The sequence below is a fragment of the Pyrus communis genome, chromosome 1, assembly GCF_963583255.1.
Source record: "Pyrus communis chromosome 1, drPyrComm1.1, whole genome shotgun sequence".
Taxonomy (NCBI): Eukaryota; Viridiplantae; Streptophyta; class Magnoliopsida; order Rosales; family Rosaceae; genus Pyrus; species Pyrus communis.
Genome location: NC_084803.1, coordinates 1,848,566 through 1,871,442, shown reverse-complemented (window position 1 = coordinate 1,871,442; position 22,877 = coordinate 1,848,566). Strand labels below are relative to the sequence as shown.

The 22,877-nt window shown below is 36.7% G+C and overlaps 3 protein-coding genes and 1 pseudogene across 5 annotated transcripts; 1 reads left to right on the top strand and 3 right to left on the bottom strand.

The window, feature by feature from the left end:
* Window positions 1-400: 400 nt before the first annotated feature.
* Window positions 401-3,850, bottom strand: LOC137739654 (probable E3 ubiquitin-protein ligase ARI2). The gene is made up of 6 exons (XM_068479308.1): window positions 3,423-3,850; window positions 3,013-3,045; window positions 2,630-2,909; window positions 2,044-2,524; window positions 1,043-1,591; window positions 401-929 (listed from the first exon to the last, which is right to left on the bottom strand). The coding sequence occupies exons 1-6, from the start codon at window positions 3,552-3,554 to the stop codon at window positions 818-820; spliced, it is 1,587 nt and encodes a 528-aa protein (XP_068335409.1). The 5' UTR covers window positions 3,555-3,850; the 3' UTR covers window positions 401-817.
* Window positions 3,851-6,193: 2,343 nt separating this feature from the next.
* Window positions 6,194-10,392, bottom strand: LOC137747297 (protein DETOXIFICATION 33-like; annotated as a pseudogene).
* Window positions 10,393-10,435: 43 nt separating this feature from the next.
* LOC137748707 (F-box/FBD/LRR-repeat protein At1g13570-like) lies at window positions 10,436-12,867 on the bottom strand. Of its 2 annotated transcripts, none has more exons than XM_068488888.1 (5): window positions 12,744-12,867; window positions 12,567-12,643; window positions 11,204-12,034; window positions 10,945-11,100; window positions 10,436-10,871 (listed from the first exon to the last, which is right to left on the bottom strand). In XM_068488888.1, the coding sequence occupies exons 2-5, from the start codon at window positions 12,567-12,569 to the stop codon at window positions 10,575-10,577; spliced, it is 1,287 nt and encodes a 428-aa protein (XP_068344989.1). In that variant the 5' UTR covers window positions 12,570-12,643; window positions 12,744-12,867; the 3' UTR covers window positions 10,436-10,574. The 2 variants fall into 2 exon arrangements, with proteins under 2 accessions (XP_068344989.1, XP_068344995.1); XM_068488894.1 differs by having other exon boundaries at window positions 10,436-10,853.
* A 4,457-nt stretch (window positions 12,868-17,324) lies between these two features.
* On the top strand, window positions 17,325-22,629 carry LOC137708404 (protein DA1-like). 2 transcript variants are annotated; one of them, XM_068447474.1, is made up of 12 exons: window positions 17,325-18,191; window positions 18,810-18,935; window positions 19,063-19,153; window positions 19,493-19,727; window positions 20,266-20,386; window positions 20,478-20,561; window positions 20,744-20,863; window positions 20,986-21,198; window positions 21,558-21,620; window positions 21,730-21,848; window positions 21,932-21,990; window positions 22,105-22,629. In XM_068447474.1, the coding sequence occupies exons 1-12, from the start codon at window positions 18,099-18,101 to the stop codon at window positions 22,419-22,421; spliced, it is 1,641 nt and encodes a 546-aa protein (XP_068303575.1). In that variant the 5' UTR covers window positions 17,325-18,098; the 3' UTR covers window positions 22,422-22,629. The 2 variants fall into 2 exon arrangements, with proteins under 2 accessions (XP_068303575.1, XP_068303583.1); XM_068447482.1 differs by having other exon boundaries at window positions 18,784-18,935.
* The last annotated feature ends 248 nt before the right edge of the window (window positions 22,630-22,877 follow it).

Here is a 22,877-nt window from a genome sequence, read left to right as displayed (position 1 = left end):
CATTAAATATCGTGTGGTTAGTTTTTCGTTAGGTACTATTCATATTTAATTTTAAATTTTAAAATAATTTCTGACCGCACGATATATAATGATCGTCGGATCCTTTTCCTAAATTATAATCAAATTGGATTTGGATCCTCTCCTGAGCTAATGGAGAGGATCCTCCTGACCAATCATCGTGGGCTGTTGGATTTTTATCCAATGGCTACAAACAGGAGGTCCCTTTAAAGTTATAATGATTGTAGCCATTGGATAAAAATTCAACGGTCCATAATGATTGGTCAGAAGGATCTTCTTCCTTAGCTCAAGAGAGGATCCAAATCCAATCAAATTTGATGTTTTACACGACACGTTGCAGGACTTCAAATCATACATTTAGACAGGCCTCAACACTTAAACACAAGAAGATATAAATAAGTAAGTTTGAACACGACCAGTTATCAACCCGACAAATTGGATAAAAAAAAGGGTTAAAAAATCTGATAAAAAAATAGGTTTCTAAATAGTAATGTTTTAAATCTAAACTCATGAGGTTAAATGTGACTGTTGGAAAAATGCAGTTGGTAACAAGAACAGAGCACCCTAATTTAAGATGTATACCACAAGCAGAGCACCATGGCGAAACTCACATTTGCAGGCCTGCTCACATGAGGGAGTCTCCAGTAGTTCGTCACCGGACACATCAGCATCGCATTTCACCCGAACTCTCAAAGATAGACAAAGGTTGACAAGGTTCTGTTGTTATTTTTCACCAAGTTCTCTTCTAGTCAGCTACCACGAATATCCATACCGTTCGAAGTTAGAGGACGTGGTGTCCCTAGGAACCGGTAAGTTCTGAAGCTTTCTCCACACCGTTCGACTTGTAAGAAGCAACACTGTGCCTTGTCCACTTGAGGGAACCCAACAAATCATTCTCAATGCAATCGTACCTGTAAATAATCCATACGCGTCAATTCTACATTAAGATAAAGGTTTGCAACACCATCTCCAACAAGATTTTTGAAGACCAAATGGGAGAACTCAAGTCTTAAAAGAAACTTACAATTTTGCGCAGAGCTTATCAACAAGCGTAGAAACATTTAAGATCCTGATTTTCAACTCCCTAATTTCATCCGGCGAATACTCATCAAAAGGCTCCTCTATAAACTTAGAAAGCTTCTCCATATTTGACTCAAGCTGCTGCTGCTGGTCCTCAAATAAGTTTTGTTTTATGGTCCTTTCTTCTGCCGTCATTTCATTTTTGCATAGATCTTCGCTAAACATGTAATATGCAAACGGATAGGAATATGAAATAATCTGCCTTGATCTGAAGAGTCTGTTGAGTACATTGGTTGCCCAGCTAAAATCTGTACGTGTAAATTCTCTTTCTACCAAATGCGATATTTTTCCTTGTATGCTTTGTTTCAGCTTTGATTCAAGCTTAAGAGAATCGATATGAGCTTGATAACGGTTGTAGTAGTGAGTGTAACGAACAAGATCGCTCTTGGCTTGCTCAAGAGTCATCTCCTCGTCTTCTTTGAATCGCCCACAACTGTGACCCGCAATGGACTCTGCATTATGCTCGTAACCAGTTGCGCCACCACAGAGCCAACTGTCAAAACACGTATAGGAACAAACTTTAAAGCAATATTATCAAATGCACTCCATTCAAAAGAAATGGCAGTAATGATTCATCAAAAAGAAGAGTGACAGAATTATAGAAGCTCCATTTTGAATCAATGAAGATTTTAAGCCACACTCTGTCTTACAATACTGCTTATCGCAATGTCATAGAAGATGACACGTACATTACTGAATGCTTTAAACCAATAATTTTATGTCCAAAGCCTAGTCTATAAGCAGCCAGTCTACGAAAAGTCACACATCAACGTAAACTTCACCTTTAGCATAGCAAATCCTAAGAAAAGGATCCTACCCAGGTAGAGTTTTGAACACTGCTGGACCATCTAAATGTACGAAATGTTCCCCAAACCAGCCCCACAATTCCCTAAACGTAAGGGCACAAGAATAAACAAAATGCAGAAAATATATATAAACACTCACCAAAAATGTTGTCCACAGACACAAGTAACTAGATTGCATCCTCCATTCTTTTCAACCAGCTTGTGACACTTTGGGCAAGGCTTCGTATTGACTGCAATATAATTAACCGTCTCTGATTCATCTTGGCACTTCTGACACCATAGTTTCCAAATTTGACATGAACACGGGGAGTGTGCTTCAGATAAGCAATTAAAACAGAATTGAAGCGCACATGCACATTCAACCTCGCAAAGTTCATCTTCCTCAATGCGTATGGCATTTCCGCAGTGGGGAACACTTGGGCACCATTTCACCATTCTATTATCATCTATATATGATTCGAGAAGAAAACGCTCAAATTTCTCTGCTAGATTAGGATCTCTTGCACTGACTAGATTTCTGATTATGGATTCGTCACAAATAGCATTGCATTTATGTGCCATGCATTTAATGCGTCTACTCTGCCCGTCATTTATTTTCACAATAAAATGCTCTGTCCAACCTAAGCACAATGGTAGACAAAACGGATTCCATTAAAAGGAAACTATAATCACAGAATGCGTACATTGCGTGAAAAAATATAGAAGATGCAAAGGAGAGTACTTACATTCGTTGCAGAAGCAGTGACCGCAATCCATGAGTGTCACCTGATCAGCTGGCATTTCGTCCATGCAAATACCGCACATAACCTCAGAGGGCAACTGTTGTGAGACATTGCTATTGTGCTCCACCAACGTCACACCTGCTTCAGCATATAATCTATCTTTCCCCTTATCTACAAGCACCGCAAGCAGATTGTCAACATCCCACCGATAATGGATGAGTAAGGTTCGGGCATGGTTTTCTTTCGATGATAGCACATCCATTACCCTCTGCACGTCGTCCTTCTGCACATTTTAATGCCAACATTTGATATAATTCTATTAACAAATACATAACCACCGTAACATCATACAAAATTATCCCAAAATAATTTACAGAACTCCATACCTGTGCAGCCAAGAGAGATTCTTTCGGAATGACCTGTAAATACAAATTAAGATGGCATCAGTAATTCAATTCAGGACGAGAACTTTCACAGTTTCAAAGTATCGAAAAAATCATGATGCAGATAAGCTAAATTGCAGGCAACAAGAAATTAATTTGATTTTAAACACAAAAAAATTGAGAGAATATGAACCCAAATTTCACTAACAAATACAAAAACACAGCTGCAAGAAACCACATTCTCAGCAACCAAACAGGAAGCACACCCCTTTTGTGGTTAGCGATAGAATTCGAGAAAAAAGAAAGGAAATTTCCTCCGAAAATCTCAGAAATTCGCAAAACAAATAAAATCCCAGGAAACGAAATTCACAAAATTACGATCACCTAACAACGAAATTAAAAATCATCGCTACCTTACTCCTCGGAACCTCAGGCGGGAGAGAGTCGTCATTCTCGACGTATTCCAACAGCTCCATGTTCTGGCGATCATCATCCTCGTCGTAATACTCCTCTTCCTCGCTACTGACGTAATAATCGTCCTCCATTTCTATCTCTCTCAAACCCAAAAATCAAAATTGGAATTGCAGACGATCAAGGATTTTCACGAGGCCTGATCGACGAGGGGAGGAAGAGAAAAATTTCAGGGAAAATGAAAAGAAAGAAATCTTCGTGGGGAAGTAAAACCCCTTGAAAGATTTGATCTTTTTTTCCTTTCCTTTTCTTCTCTTCCTCCTTCTCCCGTCAATAACGATGAGAGGAGAGAGAGAGAGATGAGAGAGAGGAGATAGGGCAAATTTAAACGAAACTGAAAAGGGATTTATATATATGGAACAGTTCCTCGTTTTAGATAATCTCTCCCGCGGTGGAGATCAGTCTTTCCTTGAAACAAAATCACGGGATAATGGCGATGTTTAAGGTATATGTCTTACGATGGGATGGATGACTAATTTTTACTAATTTCCATTTTCTAATTTTTTAATTTTTTTTAATTATTTTCATTTTCTACGTAATCGGCTCCTCGTCATACCTGATAGCGTGAGTTTGTAATTAAACATAACGTTAAAGTAATTGTTTGCATGATTGATGAGCTAAGTAGGTGGATGATTCATTGTCACCTAATGTTGAGGTCAAATTAAGCACGTCATGAGCTCTTAAATTAATAGATAATATGCTCTTAAATTAGTAGCGTATGCTATCAAATTAGTATCAAATCACTTTGCCAGGCCACAACCTTTGAAATCACAATGGGCTCGTCATTCACTATTATGGCTTATCTTACCATTTTTATTATGTTTGCCCATTTAGAATAAGAAAGTCATGTATTTAAAAACAGAAAGGAGGAAAGGTAAGGTATCGCGTAGCACGCCTAATTGATATGATTTTTTTTTTTTTAAGTATTGTAGTAATAAAAAATTATGAAACGCAAAATTTTTCTTATTTTGAATACGTTACCAACTACTACTAAAAAAATTAAAAAAAAATTAGAAATCAGAATTACTTCAATACTCATTTTTAGAAATCATAATTACTTCAATACTCCTTTTATGTAGATAAATATACGAGACTTAATGAAATGGGTTTGGGCTAAGTCTATTTTTAACAAAAAATCATGATATACTTTTATGTAATTAAAAAGAATTAAATTTCAAAGAAAAAACAAAAGTTTAATAATAAAAATAAAATAAAAAAGTAATAAAAACTGACGTGTATCACACACACTATTTCTAAAATTGAACGGTATTACAATATTTCTGAAAACTGAACACTATTTCTGAAAGTTGAACATTATTTTTGAAAATTGAATACTAATTATTTATAAAATTAAACACGAGTAATATACTATTTCTGAAACTGAACACATGTACCATATTATTTCTGAAATTGAACACGAACACTATTTTGAAACTGAACACAGATTGGCGTGCATGACTTACCTACTCGAGGTTATATTCTGCAATATCTCAAGCAAGACAATTTCATAGAAATTGATGTAGATGTTGGATCCTCATTTGTGGCGAGTTGTATCATCTTTTGATTTTTATCAAAGACTAGGCTGCAATGATGAGGAGAGAAGAAAAGGAGGGGGGTGTTGATCATTATCAAAGACTTCGCTGCAATGATGAGGAAAGAGGGAGGGGGAAGAAAGAAGGGGGACGCATGTCTCCAACTCCGCGCAGCCAAGCAGCCGCGGACGGCAGTTCTCCAACTCCGCGCTTGGCCGCATTGCCTCGTTTTTCAGTTCTGAACACAAAACCGTAACCGAATCGCTCGTCTGGTTTCTCTAGGACGGGATGTTGACCTTTGTCGGGGTTGATGCCAAAGTACATACCGCGATTGGAAACTTAGGCTTTCGTTTATTAAGGAATTTAAATTTGATCGTGACTTGAAAAAGGCTACCGCGAGTCGATAGTGACTGGGTAGGGACCCTCCATCTTAATATATTAAGTAACGTGGATGATGACTTTGACTCGAAGTGTGTAAGTTGAATTCTACGTGTTTGTTCTTTATTAGCGTATTCATCTTGAAAAGGTAATGGTGTAAACACCCACTTTCAAAATTATTTGAGCTGCAGACAAGACAGTTCACGGGTGATCAAAGCATAAAAATTTTGCAACTCCATTAAAACTCTCGTCGTAGCTGTGAAAGTCTTGTCTTCTTAAGGTTTTTAGTTTCACTTTTAAGTCGTAATAAGCTACAAAAACTGAACATGGATGCGTTTTTGGCATTGTTTTTTAGTCTATTGTGTGAGAGGTTGTGGTTTAAAGTTTGCTTTTAGTTGCGTCGTTGTGTCACTTTAGTGGCTGAATCAAGGTTTTATAATTGTTCTTCACAGAGTGATTTTCTCCAAATAATTCAGTTTTGCGCTCGGATTCGAATTCATCATTTATCGATCATTGGAGAATGTACTCATTTTTGCGAGCTTGTTGCTGATATTATTGAAAACTTTATTAGAATTGAATAACCAACACCATTCTAAATACAAACAAAATCGACGCCTCACTGGTTTTCTCTGCTTCTGAGTTCTGGCAATACCAGCTATCCGCTATTATCCGTTACTTCTGGGGTTTAGCATCAAAATCTTTGCTTAGCGCAATGCCAATGCATAACTGCACTGCCGATGGTTTCTGCAAAAGCTCCGTGTGACTGTCACCCTTTAATTAATTTTGATGTTTTCGTCTTCAATTTACACATCTGCATCTCTTCCTCCTCCTCCCCACTTAGCGACACGGCTCTCTGCTTCATCAGCCTGCACATTTGGTGACATAATTAGTATCGGCTTAAGCAAGTTAACACGATTTAAGGTTAATCAAGAGGAAGGACTTAATACTTCTTTCTTCCAGTTAGTTATGGAAGTGACTACTATCAAAATTATGGTTTGCAAGAGAATGCCACCAATCATTCCTGACCAAATACCCTACAAAACAAGTTCGAAAAACGCAGATTAGGAGAGAGATTAGATTTATGGAATTGTTGATCGTACTCCAAAATAGTAAGTCGTCTAATTGTATCACCTCGACTCCAAATTTAAATGTGAATCCAAGAAGTATTCCAGCCGGCAATCCGATAATGTAGTAACACCCAATGTTGATGTATGCAACAAGAGACTGCCATCCAGCGCCAACAGCAACACCTTCAGAAACAAATTAAACAAAACAAATTGTCAAGACAAATAACACTTAATTGATAGATAGATATATATATGTGTGTGTGTGCATGTGTACGCGAAAGTCTGGGTTAGTTATGTGGTTAATTGTAATTACCAGATAAGACTGGTTGAAGGCTGTTGAGGAGGACCGTGATTCCAAGAAATATTGCAAGTTTAGTAGTTTCCTCCGCGACAGCTTCACTGTTGATGAAAAGCTAGGGGAAATAATCTCTCGTCGTGTAAACTACGATCATGCAGACGATTCCTATAGCGATGGAAGTTATCGAAACTACTATCACTGCAAATTTGGCCCTCTTGAAATTACCAGCTCCAAGTTCATTTGATACTCTCACGCTGTTTGTTTTGCAACATATAGCATATAGTCAGAGAAAATTTAGGATATCACATTCCGTATCAGTCGAATTCATGACATGATCTTTAGTTGTACCACAAAGTCAACAAGTTACAAAAGGATTTGTCAGATGAGAACATAAGTAAATAAGCTTACCTGATTGCAGCATTGAACCCTAGTGCAATCATTGCATCCCATCCATTTATGTTCATGCTGCACAAATGAAAAGAAATATGAGGTCAAAAAGTGAATTCATAGTTCTGTACAAAATATGTAGATGATTAAAGCAACTCACCAAATAGAGATGGCATCAACTGGGATCAAGGGGTTCGTCAAACGGCCGGTTATAACCACCAGCACCATCAAGTACCAGAATTCCAAGCTGCAATTATACAAAAACCTTAGTACGACAAAATTCTCAGTGTAGGATGTTCATTCTTTAATATAGAGGGACGTGCATCAAAATTGTCGAACATGCATAGACAATACGTATGCAGATAATATCGACACATTACCAATGACGTATATATTAACAGTGTGTTACTCATTAACGAACATAACCTTGCTCCATAGCCGGACTACTCACCACAACATGACAGCAGAAGATAAAGAGAGCCTAACAAATCCCCACAAGTCTGCAAACGCAAGCCAAGAGAATCCACCCCAAGCACCATCTGACTTGGTGATGAAGATGTAGAGCGACTGGCCAATAATGATGAACCACCAGGAAACGTCGAGTGTGATCGCTGCCCCAGTCAGACCCCACTCGAGCTTAAGTATCAACAACCAACTGAAAAATGCATGTTCTACGAGTACTGCAGCTGAGATCCAGGCCATCACACTAACTTTGCTTTGTGCTTGTAAGAATTTCTGAATTGGAAAGTTGAGGGCGTAGGCGAACAACTGTGGAAGCATCCACACCGCAAACTTTCCTGCACCGCAAAAGCCCTAGTAGTGAGATTTTTCTCCTACCTACCCATACATAAGACCATTTCCAATCGAAGGAGAGCAAGAGAGCTCGTTTTGCCCTCTGGCCCTCCAAGTAATATTTTAATGAACAGTGCAGGGCAATATTTCTTACCATCTCCAACTGAGGGCCAAAGGGCCATAGGACTCGTTTTAGCCATGTCACAAAAAACTATCTCCAACCAAGAGCCAAATGGCTATAGTATGGAATGTGAAAAATTGAAATAAAATTAGGTAAAATAGTATGGAATGGTGAAAAATGTGTGAGAAATGGTGTAGGAAAAAAAAATTAGAAATTAAAAAAAAAAATCCAAAAAAAAAAAAAAAAAAAAGGGCTGGGACAAACCCTAAAGTGGGCTGGGCAAATGGAAAATAACAAAAAAAAAGTGGGCTAGCCAGCGGGCTGGCTGAAGATGCCCAGCCGGTTGCCCTTTTGGCCCTTTTTTGTCCCGTGGGGTCCACGAGCTCTTTGGCCTAACCCTCGGTTAGAAATGGTTTTCGGGGTTATTTTCGGCCCTCTGACCCTCTGGACCCTTCGGTTGGAGATGGTCTAAACGACAAATGTGGGAAGTTAACCAAAAACAAACTAGAGGAGACTTTCCTCAAAAACCAAATCACAAATGACAGCGAGAGGTTCCTCGAACCACATACAATGGTATTTAGACGAGATATGTTCTAAACTAAAATAACCTATAGAAAGTGAACTCAAATTTGGATATAAGAAGACGGACGCATTGCCCTGCCAAACTCGTCTAACTAAGATTTTTGCTAAAAATGCGATTATTAATTTTAAGGAAAATGCTAAGGAGACCATCATTTTAGATCATATTTTGTAAACCGTATAATGTAACAATTAATCATTTGATTTCATTTTTAATAATTTAAAAAATAAATCTAACTATTAAATGTCATATCATATGATAAACAAAATATAATCTACGAATGCGATCTATTTTTATCATCACCCTTATTTAAAACGGGAGAAGAGAAAAGAGAAACTTTCATTTTTGGGCAAAAAGTTAGTTCGGCCTTGAGACTTGGGGACCAGCTAGTAGAGTACGTGCTACACTGCCGGTATCACAAATTAATTTTGCATACACATAAAAGTTAAAGTTTTTTTTTAATTTTTTTGTAAGTTTGTTGTTATTTGACGTGAAAAAGTTCAAAATTATTACAATAATTTAATAATTGCAAACTCGTGACGCATGAGTTTAAGTTTAACACTTTATCCGTTAGGATATTAAGCTATGAGCATAATAGAGAAAATAACGTATCATTCGATCATAGACCATTTTTCTTTGGAATTCTATTTATTTATTTATTTAGTTATTGATCAAGGGAATATATTTATTATTCATGTAATTTTTTTGGGGTCATATGCTTTCATATGATGTGATTCAATGACATTTTTATTTGTCAATATTTAAATATCATTATGAAAAGATAAAAACTAAAACGCGGCCAAAAAGGAAATATCACCAACCAGCGGCCTCAGAGATCTCAGTGGTCTCTCCAATAAGCTCGAGAATAGGTGGGGACCACACATAGATGGGGACCAATACACAAGCGGACACCACCAGAATGATCCATGATCTCTGCATGTACACCCCCAACATCCTGATCTGGCCCGCACTGTATGCTTGCCCACACAGCGTCTCCAATGCGCTACGGTTTCTCCAATGACTTAGTTACCTTTCTCATGAAATCCATGCCAACGCATACAAATCACATGCTATTTAACTATCGCATTCTCATATATATATATATATATATATATAATATATATAATATAATATAATGTAACTGGCTTTTTGTATATTTATGACCTCTATCGTCTTATAATTCACAAAAAATTTCATATTACCTATTATTGTCATCATTTTCAACTTCAGGTATTCATTTTTAAAGCAACTCCATTCTTATAAATTGTCAATATATTGGATAATTGAATCCCCTAATCCTCCAAAATCTACTCTAGCCCATGCCAATTGCCCCACCTAGTGGGTGGGCCCTTCTCCCACAAACCAAGCAGTCAGGCAAGAATGGCCTGAGGCCTTACTTGAGGCTTTCTGACGCCAAGGTAATGTCAACATGAACATGTGACATCATCCACGTTACTGTTATTGTTTTTTTTTTTTTTTGCGCCAGTCGCATGGGCTTCACCATTCGGTCAACTAGGTTGATAGAAGCATTAGTTTCGCTAGCTGAGGCAGGAGGAACTCTTTAGTCTTTTCAGCAGTGAATATGCCAAAGAAATTGTGAGTTTTAATGTCAATCTTGAAAAATTGGGCCGTTTAGAGTTGCCAATGAGAGATTTTGCTCCTTTTTGGGTGCCGGTGGGGGTGTTTAATGCCAGAGTGACTGCTTCAGATGTCCCGGATATATAAAGGAGCTGACACAACCAACAAGCCCACGCCATGATTGCCATCCCCTAACTCTCTATACATTATGCAATGTTAATGCCAAGTGAATCCACATCTCAGAGTTTACAGATATGACACATTTTGTTCAGACAAACATACGTACATCATAAACATCTCTACAAAACCCACATTCATTCCTGCAAGCAAATCCTCTTATCTGTCAAAACTGATCGATGAATCATGGGTCCTCGTAGACAATCTCTGCCTGCACCGAGGCACGCCTAAACAGAAGCAAAGCTTTAACCATCTCCCAAGCACAGTTGACGGATGCAGGTTTCACAGTCATCCTCTCGAGCACAGGTGAACTCAAAAGTAGAAATCTGATGAATTCCAGTTCCAGTTTGGTACCTGAGATGCCGTTGATTTTCACAAGTCGTAGTCGGGTGACTGGGCATTTCCAGTTTACATCTAACTGAAGGTCAACTGTTCCCACAGCAGCAGTGTCCTCTGGGCGGACCTGCATAAAGGAAAATGTCTACGATAACATATTCTTGAACTATGACAAAGCCTACTTTCATTCTTGCATGCATCAATGGAATAAATCTCACCAAAATTTCTACTTCTTGTAGTGCGGGAGAGCTTTTCAAAATGCATACAGCAGTCAAGACCTCATCCAAATCGTTGAAGCTTATCCGTAGAGAAAGATAGTTCAGAGCAAGACATGGTTTAGGCAGCCTTCCTGGCAAGGCACCAATAGCCAAATACTGGAAAGAAAAAGATGCATAAGATAACACCCGACCAATATACTCAAATTCCCATGGTCATGTTAAATGATCACTAAGAGAGTGAAACCACACAACCAATTACCTTTAAAAAGTAACTCTGAATTTCAAGTCTCTGGATACCAGGAAGGTGAGCAAAAAACTTGAGCAGATTGCTTGAACTGCTAGGAAGCCGTCTAAAGGAGTTGCCAACATGGTCATACAAACCAATGGACACTACAGCAAGATTTGAGGTATTCTTGAAATTAACATCCTCAAATTTACCTCCAACGTCGAAGAATTGGAGATTTGGCGCATCAATGTTGAGATGGGAGAAACCGTCAAAGTTCATCACAGTCAACTTCTCAAGCAGAGGACAGCGAAGAATCATATTTTCAAAGACGTCTTGGGCCAGGGTAACATGCTGAAGGTCAAGGCTCTTCAAACTCCTGAAGCCTTTGAATGTCGATGGAGGTTTAAGCAAACAATTGAACAACTCTAAATGAATCATATCCTGGCAAGAAAACAAGCATGAGGGCATCTTGTAGCGCTGCCCCTTCCAAATTTCAAGTATGAACTCTTTGATTGAGCTTCTTGACAGATGAAGAATCCAGCGATCAATATCAGCAGTGGCCAGAAAGTCCCTCTTTGACAGCTTGAACTTGTGTACGGGGCCAATGTGAAGTAAAAGCACATGATCAACAATGTTGACCAAGGTTGATTGGTTTTGAGGCGACACACAGTGGTTATCAAACACAAGCTGTGGAAGCCTAGCATATCTGTACCTCCACTTGGTCGACAAAACACTTGTTCGCACCGCCTCCCTAATCGGCAAATGTGACAAAATTTGATCTATAACATGACACGGTAGGTTGCTAATTCTATCCAAATCCATCTCCATAATTTTGGAAACGGACTTGGGGGTTTGTCTTTGCTTCTGCAAAATTCAAGTAATTAAAAAATCATTAGATTCATACAATGACCAGTTTCTAGATCATTTAGACTGCAAGTCTGCAACTTTCTGTGTTTGAGTTTGCGGAGGGAGACAAACGACTGTTAGAACTTCAAAAAAAAAAAATGGTAGATTAAAACTAAAGGAAATACAAAACAATATTCAGCTTCTTATCCACAACTTAATAAGAAGCGCAGCAGATTAGGGTTAGGTCAGTCGGCTAGAACAGTACGCCCGTTCCAATGCATACAAGTTCGAATCACCCTCCCCGTAAACTAGAGTAATTTAGAATATCGTATGTCAAGTAAAACTTCCACAGAAATGCAACTAATTCTTCGAAAAAGTAAATTAAAAAACAAACCCTAATTCCCTTCAGGCTACCATGAGAACAATACAGAATCACAAGAAAAGCATACTTAACACACAAAATTGACAAAATTGAATGAAATTATTAAACAAAATTGACAAAATTGAATGAAATTATTAACATTACACGGAATTAAATCAAAAGGTTCACCATTTCACTTCAATTTTGGTCCAGAAACATGGAGAAATTGAGCCGGGATAGCTCCTTTTCCGCGATAACTGCGAGGACTGCACATCAACCAGACAAAGACCAAGAATTTCAGAAATTTGAATCAGGTAAGGAATGCAATCATTCCGAGTAAAAAAAGAAAAAGAAATTATCACGTACAAAATTCGAAAGAAAGTAGTGCGGAATAAATGCACTCGCCGCGCAGACGCATGCTTCCAGAGCCCGACGGAGGAAAGCATTTATCGTACATCAGCCTTAAATCATTTTGATTTGGATGTCTGAAATTGTACTTGACAAGGGAATAACAAAGATCTAAACATCTTAATCGTTTATCGTACATCATACAGTTTTAAATCATTTTGAATTTTTTTATTTAAAATGTACCTAACGAAAACTAACTGTATGATGTACGATAAATGGTCATAATGTGAGGATCCATAGAATCTCAATAAAGAGGATCCGGCAATGATCTTCAAACTAAATGATGTCTCAACAATAAGAAATGAACACGTTTACCAACTCTTAAATAATAATCTAATCATCAATTTCTATGTTATTTAGCTTACAAATTTTATCAACAAATTTAATCTCTCCAATATTACTCTTTTTTAACGTGTAATGTTGTTGTCCTCTTTTTTGAAGAACTTTTAATTTTCGTAGTACAGTAATTCCGATAACTAAATTTTTGGCTGGCATGGGAATTGTTTCCTCAAATTTTAATTATTTTTCGAGAGTTTAATGAAAACTCTGATGAGACTTCCATTGTGTACAGACCGGATTTTGTTCAAGACGCAAGACTGATGAAATCAAAGTGCCTTCGCATTCCTATGGAGCAATAGACAATGAACAACATTCACACAGTTCTGATCATAAGCTAGTGAAAGTTTATATTTGTTTAAAACTTAGTAAATCATTGTAACTTGCGAAAATTTGACCTACATATGGGATGCATCGAAAACGGCTAAATTTTGCATGTATGAATTCCAACAGTCGCAATCTAGCTGTTCAAATATCATTGGATCTCATTCACCAGTTAGTATAGAGAAACTGAATAACTTGTATATAAATAGAAATTTTGAATTTACTTATTCGTGTATGTATTTCCACCTATGTATAGATAGAAATTCCTAGTACGTGGGCCATTTTACATCTCTTGGACGGAAGAAAAAAAATCAACAAAGCCCAAAGACAGACCCAAAGAGAAACCAGACTTCCAAAAGGAGCAAAGATTGTTGTGGTATTTGTACTAATTGTATAAGTTTTAAATAATGAAGGTGGTTTAAACTACGACAAGTCCTTAGTTCGATTCTTAGCACTGATGAAACACACAATAGTAGTTAAGAAGAGGCTGAAATGCCTCAGTAAGTTTTCTCGACCTCAAAAAATATGAACTGTCATGACAAAATCACTAATTGATTTCCTTTTTGTAAATAAATAATAATAATGAAAATGGTCTAAAAAGTTATTTATTTGTTTTGAATTAGTTTAAAATGTCGTCTGGTTTGTTTCACCTAATTAAGGACCATTATTGTTGACATTGACCATGACAACATTCGGATTTGCTTAGATAAGCAACCTATTAAAAATTAAACTGCAACTACACTATGCACTTGGACACTTTCCCTTTTTTTGGTCGAAGAAAACAAAGTCCATCGCAAAATGGTAGAAGACTAAATCTATATGCATAAATGGTTGACCTTTTATTTTGGGTAAATATACTGTTTTGTTGACATAAACAATTAGTTTTGCTTAGTTGAAAACATATTAAGTTATACTTATGCGATGCAAATGCTTAGATGATGTACAGTTACAGTAACTTCGATAATAAGTTGTACTTGATCGTAATTTATTATAATTATATATGTAGGCAGGTCTTTTATCCAAATGGATACCTACTCTTGGTAAAAAATGAAGATTAATTGTGAGGCATACTATATATAAAATATAAACGATCCAAACCGTCTATTTTTCAAGTTGCACTTTTATAGATCGCCCTTGCAAAATATTAACCAAATAAAAAAGGGGTTTTTGAACTTTAATCCTTCAAGAAAATTAAAATTTAATAAAAACCTGGTGTAAGATTGAATATTAATTTTAGTCCCTTAATGTGCACTTAATTCAAATTCATATTATATTTTTGTTGTTATATTTAATAGATAACTTATTTAATGTTATTACCTTAAATTTTAAATTTATTATTATACACATTTTAATTCATTAATTTTATTGAACTTTCTTTGACAAAAAAAAAACAATTTATTTAACTTTCTGTAATTTGTGTACCTAAACGTCTATATCATAATATATTTTACTAAATTAGTGTACCGAAATGTCTGTACTTAAATATATTGTAGTGAATTAGTGACACATAGGAAAATATGTAAAAATATAAGTGTACCGAAAATTCCGTACCTAACTATATAATACTAAACTAGTGTACTGAAATGTCGATACCTAAATATATTATACTTGTGACATCCCACATCGCCCAGGGGAGTGATCCTTATATGTATATTCCCATCCTTACCTAGCACGAGGCCTTTTGGGAGCTCACTGGCTTCGGGTTCCATCGGAACTCCGAAGTTAAGCGAGAAGGGGGCTAGAGCAATCCCATGATGGGTGACCCACTGAGAAGTTGCTCGTGAGTTCCTAAAAACAAAACCGTGAGGGAATGGTAAGCCCAAAGCAGACAATATCGTGCTACGGTGGTAGAGCGGGGCCGGGAAGTGATCTGCCCCGGGCCGGGATGTGACAATACTAAACTAGTGTACCGAAATGTTCGTACCTAAACATATTATACTAACAAAGTGTACCGAAATGTTCGTACCTAAATATATTGTAATGAATTAGTGACATATAAGAAAATATGCAAAAACATAAGTATACCGAAAAATCTCTACGAAAATATTTTCTTATATAAGATGTTTACCATAATGAGAATTCAAATTTATAATATTTTCATAAAATTTAAATTCAAAAAATTATAAATAAATAAAAAAGAGACATTGAATACATATGCTGACATTAAATAGAGTCTAGGGACTAAAATCAATTTTTAATCTTGGATAAGACATTTTCCTAAACTTCATCTTATTTAGGGATTAAAATCTAGTTTTCTAAATAAAAAATGTTAGCCAAATCGAAAATGTTTAAAATTTCATCATGACAATGAAATGAGTAAATGATTTCATATTGATTTGGTTTTTTGTAAAGATGATCTGTTAATGAGAACTTAAAATATAGACGATTTCGATCGTTAAAATTCGATGTATAATGGACTCCACAACTAGTTTCCATTTTACTAAAAAATAGGAATTCCTCTGGATAAATGGTATGTATATGTAAGATACCTTATCTTTTGTTAAAAGTAAACAAAGATACCATTTTTCTTGCTTTGGTCGGGTGAACGGAAGTTGTTTCACATTGTCACACACCCTTTCATTAACAAAGTAAAACCTAAAAACCAATGGCACGTGGGAAATTGACATTTTTTTTTTCAAACTTTGATATTTAATATTATAGAAACTAATTTCATATAAGGAGCATATAGTCGATGACGAATTCAATGTATGATGATTTGTAAATGCATGGATAGCGACTTATAATAATTAAATTAAAACATAATTATGTCAGTTTAGAGAATTAAACACTTAAACAATGATGCTGCATTATACTTTGACTTGGTAATTTTGGTTTTATAATAGGAAACAAATTATTAAGCTCAAACATACAATGCATGAACCCAAACCGCCAGATTTGATTTGGTTTGATTTTTCTTTTAATTATAGCGCAAACCAAACAAGATTGTACCGTTACACGGTTTGACGGTTCATTATTTGCTCGCATTTAGAAATAAATCCACTTCATTTACCTGATTTCATGGTGGTGACACTCTCATGTGGCTGCTCTGCCTCTAGTGCCCAGATTTGTGGCGGATCTGCTTCTTGCCTCATGGTTGCTACGAATCTGCTTGTGTGGTGAAGTTGCAGGTGGTCTTCCTTGGTGTGTCATTGTCCTCCGCTGAGATTAGGGAACCGGTGGATTCTATTCTCGGAGTAGTGTAGATTTTTTTTGTGCCACGCTTGGCGGGGTTTGTGGTCTGGCCTATGAGTGCCGGCCTGATGTGGTGTCATCTCCGTGCGATTATTATGTGGTCTCGCCTTTCAGTGGTGACTTTTTGTGGTCTCGTTCTCCTACGATGCCTTATTGTGGTCTCACTTGTGATGACTCTATGTGACCTCGTCTTTATGTGATGATCAATATGTTTTTCCAGTTGTTAATTTATTGCTTATATCATGTTCTTGTGACAAATTTGTACTGGAGACATATTGTTGGGTAAGGCAGTGTTTTTGGTGCCGTTTAGGGGTTTTATTGTTGTTTGTTTACTTGCGCAAATTTACTTCAGATTAATTTTTTGATCAATGGAGCTTATGTACCCAATTGGCTACCATTGTAATTATTTGTAAAGTTCGATGAAATATCACTATATCGATGCTTGTCAAAACAATAAAATAAAATAAAATAAAATGATCAAAATGAAACAGGTATCATTGTCAAAGAGATTCATTGAAAATAAAATCATTATAACGACTTTGTACAAATTAAAATAAAATCATGTTATAAAAACCTATATAAATTAGGTTCAACGAATGCTTCAAACATTACTACTCTTTTTGTCTATATAAACGTAATCAACTGACAATTCCATCCAACAATAATGAATCGAGAATGATAGTATCATGTAAAATCTTAATAAAAGCGCTTTTTACAAAATTATTTTTGTATTCTGCAGACACTTCCAACCAAAAGTTCTTCCAAGCGTTTTTAGTTAAGTCACGTTTGCAAAAGTGCTTTTATCCAAGCAAGCCATAGAATTCAGCTTCTATTTTCGGATTCCTTCCACTTTTTCCTTCTCACAGATGTCTTCACAAAATCCGGCTTTTCTGCTCTTTTAAGTAGTTAGTTTTTAACTTTAAACCCCCCAAAAGGACATTTCTTTCTTTCTTTTTCTCTTCCAAATTTTCCTATCATTTGTTAAAGATTAGATATTTAATTCGTTTTCTTTCCGATTCCTCGAGAACTTTCGAAAGGGTTTTCTCTGATATATTTCCCCAACTGGGTTTGATGAAAAATTCGTCAATCCCATTTGGGGCGGGATAAAAAGTCAGTCGCTGGAGTTTTTACCGTTGTTTTTTTTTTTTCTTTCAAAATATTGTCTTTGAATTTCCGAAAACTGTTCGTGTACTCCACCATTGAAATTGCTTCTGGGCTTTCCTTTTAATTTTAACACGTGAAAGATATTTAATTTTCTCCTCCTTTCTTCTTCCCATTTTTCCTCTGCCAGATTCTGCTCTGAATTTAAAGAGTTCAAGGTTCAAGCTTTTCATTTTCTTTGTTCCCTTGCCTGCTGGACTAGCTTATATTTCATGAACCCAGGAGAGAGATAGGGAGAGAGAGGGAGAGAGATGGAGGAGTTTAAATTATGTAAATTTTGGTTGTGAGCTGTAAAAAAAAATGGTGCTTTTGATCGTGTTGGGATCTTGTCTGATCTGGTTCTGCTCTGTTAGCATTCACAATTCTTGCAAAAGTCTCTGGATTCTTTTGGAGGTGACTCACTTCTCCACTATTTTTTATTCTCTGCCTTTTCCTTTTACCTCAGATTAATTGGTATATGTCTTCAAGTTAATGAAAGAATCTCTCCCCTCTCTCCTCCATAAATGGATGTTTTAGTAATAATTGACTAGGCACGCCTGTATTTCTGCGTATTGAAGTCATAGCTTGAACATTGTGGGGTGCTAAAATGCGTGGTGGGTGAATTACTTCTGTAGTATTACTTTTTTTTTTTTTTTAACTTTGTTCTCTTGAAGAAAAATGCAATCGGTGATTAATTAGTTATTAGAATTGGGATGTCCATGCAAGATTTGCAAAATCCACTTTCTGGAATTTGAGGTGATGAAATTAAATAGGTCATGCCATCAGGTTATGTCCAAAATTTTCGGTTTTTGTATTGTTTTGCACCTGATTGGATTTGTTTGGTTACATGAACTCATGAACTTGCACTGGCATTCTGGTTTTATTTTTATTAATTCTCAGTAATTTTGTTTCCAGATGTGACTGTTATTTAGCATGTATTTTCTTTTCTGTTTTTTTTTTTTCGCTGTTGATATTGCATTAACTCAGATGGTGTTTTCATATTCAGTAAAAAACTTGATTGACTATGAGCAGATAACCTTACACATTATGGGTTGGCTTAGCAAGATTTTTAAGGGCTCGAGCCACAAAATATCGGAGGAGCGTTGTCATGACAATAATGGCGAGGATCCAGATAGCCATGAACCTTCTTGTTCAGGGGTAATAACATCTAACCCTTCTTGATATTATGGAAAATGATCACTTTATTGAACACGAGTTTCTTTCTAATCCTCATTTGGTATGTTTGAACTCCTTTAACATATTGTGGTGGGAAACTTCCTTGTAGGAGGTCTGGTCAGAAAACGAGAATGAAGATATAAATCGTGCTATTGCGCTCTCTCTTTTAGAAAAACACCAAAAAGGGAAAAATGTGGTTGGTGAGTGATCTTTCCTATCGATGATATATATATATATATATATATATATATATATATATATTGTATGTGTAAGTGTGTGTGTGTGTGTGTATGTGTGTCTTTCTTCATGTGTGCTCGTTTAGGCATTGCATCTTTACTCGGTTTCTTGTGGTACTTTGACTGTTTACATTTACATATGAAATGAAATTATTGTTTACTAGTAGTGGCATTTTGAATTGTGCATTGCATGATGATAGCTATGGCTTCCATTTTGTGGCAGAGCTGTTCGTACATTCTGTTCGTTCTTGTACTGTCAAATGATTCAGTATGAATCAATAAGAATTTCATATTCTTGGATAGGTTTTGATTCTCAGTTGCAAGAAGATGAACAACTTGCCAGAGTCATACAAGAAAGTCTGAATGCGGAGTCTCCTCCTCGACATGGAAATGGAAATGGAAATACGTATCAACCTATCCCTCCTCCCCGACATGGAAATGGAAATGGAAATGGAAATACATATCAACCTATCACTCCTCCCCGATATGGAAATGGAAGTTCATATCCCATCCCCATGTACTACCCAATGGGCTCCAGGTACATGATTATAAGATGGACAACTGTAGTCACATTTCAGTGCTATTTCTTCCTTGACGTTGCTTCACTGATTGATTACCTCATGGGTGTAGAATGGTCTTTGAAACAACAATATGTAATTGTCTGAGGGCATCTCATTTCTAACATTTTCTCAATGCTTCTTTGTATTCTCAGTCATTACCCTTTATCTTGCATACCGTGAATTCCTATTCTATGCTTCTGTTACTTTGTAAATTTTGATTTCTTTCGCTTGGACCTGATTGTGTACAATGATGGAATTTTGAAGTCACTGTGTTTAGGAATGACAAATAAAAAAACTTGAGTTGATGGCATGTTAATTTGAAATGTTAACAATTTATTCAGTATGTAGGATGTAAGTGGTGGAATTGTAGTTGCTTTTCTCCACATCAACCACACTGAGCACCAAACTCCTCTTGATGCACCGATAATTCTCTGTGGAACTTAACATTACATTCCATATTGGTCCTTTTCTTATTTCCCATATTATGGCACTGAGTATTCTCATTCTTTGTCATAGGGTTTGTGCTGGTTGCAATGCTGAGATAGGTTTTGGACGATATTTAAATTGCATGAATGCAGTTTGGCATCCAGAATGTTTCCGCTGTCGTGCATGCAACCAACCAATTTCTGATTATGAGGTGCCAAAATAGGTTTAATTTCAGTAATGGTTCTTTTGCAAGATAACTTTTTGTTGTCCAATTTATCTTTCATATGTTTCATTTTATGTAGTTTTCTACATCTGGGCATTATCCTTACCATAAAGCTTGCTACAAGGAGAGCTACCACCCAAAATGTGATGTTTGCAAGCACTTTGTAAGTATCACGATCTGATTTGATTTTTAAGTTACGACGGTGATAAGAGGAAGGACACATTACAGCTGCTAACCATGCCTCGTTGAATTTTATTTTAAGTTGAATATTAAATGTCGAGAAATAACTCGTATATGATTTGTTGATAGTTGTTCTTTGTTTTTATAATATACATCTTTTGACAGATTCCAACAAACCCTGCTGGTCTTATTGAATATAGGGCACATCCATTTTGGGTCCAAAAATACTGCCCTGCTCATGAAATTGATAATACTCCTCGGTGCGGCAGTTGTGAGCGAATGGAGGTCAGTCGGAATAAATTACTTTTTGCAGTTATGCCACGAAATATGGCTGACCCGATTTTTAAAAGAAAAAGAAAATAGAAAGCAAAAGAGTTTGTTACAAGATGTCTATTCGTTACATGCAGGCCCGAGACACAAGATATGTACCCCTTGATGATGGTCGGAAGCTCTGTCTAGAGTGTCTGGACTCTGCAGTCATGGATACCAGTGAATGCCAACCCTTATATCTTGATATTCAAGAATTTTATGAAGGTTTAAATATGAAGTTGGAGCAGCAAGTTCCACTACTCTTGGTTGAAAGACAAGCGCTAAATGAAGCAAGAGGAGGAGAAAGAAATGTAAAGACATTCGGTTAAAACCATATCCTTTTAGTACGAAAGTAGGACAGTTTTCCATGGTCATAATTGGCAAATCATGCATTGTTAATCGAAAACATTTTTCTCATTTGTCTCTGATAATTACAAAACTAATGCATATGAAAATCATTCATTCCATTGGTTTTATGTTATTGACATGTTACAGAAACATATACGTACAAGTTTCTCTGGAGATTTTTGGAATTCTCTCCAATAATTTGTACAGTCCAAACATCACACTTGCATCCTGTCGTATTGTTATCTACTCATCTTCTGTTGAAGGTTTTCTTTTTAAGCTTAGAGACAAAATCCGACTTTGATCAACTTTTTGTCGTTTCCAGGGCCATTATCACATGCCTGAGACTAGAGGGCTTTGCCTTTCTGAGGAACAAACTATTAGCACGGTGAGAGTTTTATGAATATATTATTTTTGCTTTCTACGGCGGTTGATTTTTTGTAAGGTATCTTCTCGTGGGTTAGCAACTTATATTGTATGGATCCGGGAACCACCAGATTTCAAGGTGGCCACGGTTTGGGGCAGGACACCAAGCTGCGGAATTGATAACAGAGCCTTACAAGCTGACTCGTCGCTGTGAGGTGACTGCAATTCTAATCTTGTATGGTCTTCCAAGGTGCGTTTCTATCTATTTCGTTTTGAGGCACAATTGTAACTCCTGGCTGAATTTGTTGCGTGACTAGAACTGTCTGCGTACAGGTTGCTGACTGGGTCTATTCTAGCTCACGAGATGATGCATGCATGGCTGCGGCTTAAAGGTGCTGTTTAGATGGATCCATGTATTTGTTCGTTTAGTCCCATTTCTGCTAATTGCGAACTAAAAATGGCATCAAAATGAAAATTACTGACTAGATTCTCAATACTTATTGAAGGTTACCAACCTCTTAGGCAAGATGTCGAAGAAGGCATCTGTCAAGTTTTAGCTCACATGTGGCTAGAGGCCGAGCTTATGTCTGGCTCAGGCGGCAATGCTGCATCAACCTCGTCTTCCTCCTCTTCCAGGACATCAAAGAAGGGTACAAAATCACCGTTTGAGAGCAAGCTCGGGGGGTTCTTTTTGCACCAGCTTGAAACCGACATGTCCCCGGTATATGGAGATGGATTCAGGGCCGGTCAACAGGCAGTGCAGAAATACGGGCTTCGAAGTACCCTAGAACATATTAGAATGACAGGGCTGTTTCCTTATTGAGGACTGAATCTGAATCCTTGAGTTTATTGGGTGCTTCTGAATCTTTTTTTTTCCCACATTGGTATAGCTTCTGCCTTTCATATTAGAACCCAAAGGCCAAAAGTGCATAGGAATTGTGACTCCACAGTATCTGTTAGGATGCTGGATGGCATCTTGTGGTGACAGTTAGAGTTGAGTATTAGTATAAATGGTATATTGAAAGAGAACAAAAGGCAGTTAATGAAATTGTATTGTTGTTCTCATGTTCTGTTACTCTCTTTGTACAATTGTGGAAGATGTAGAATAGGGTTCTAATAGTATCACATGATTTTTTTATTGTGGCCGTAATGTCATGAATCAATTCAGAGATCATATCATCGAGATCAAAAATCTGTTTCGGAAAGCCAACTCAGAGATCATATCATCGAGATCAAAAATTTTGCCAAAGTTTCGAGGACTTGTATAAACAACAATTCG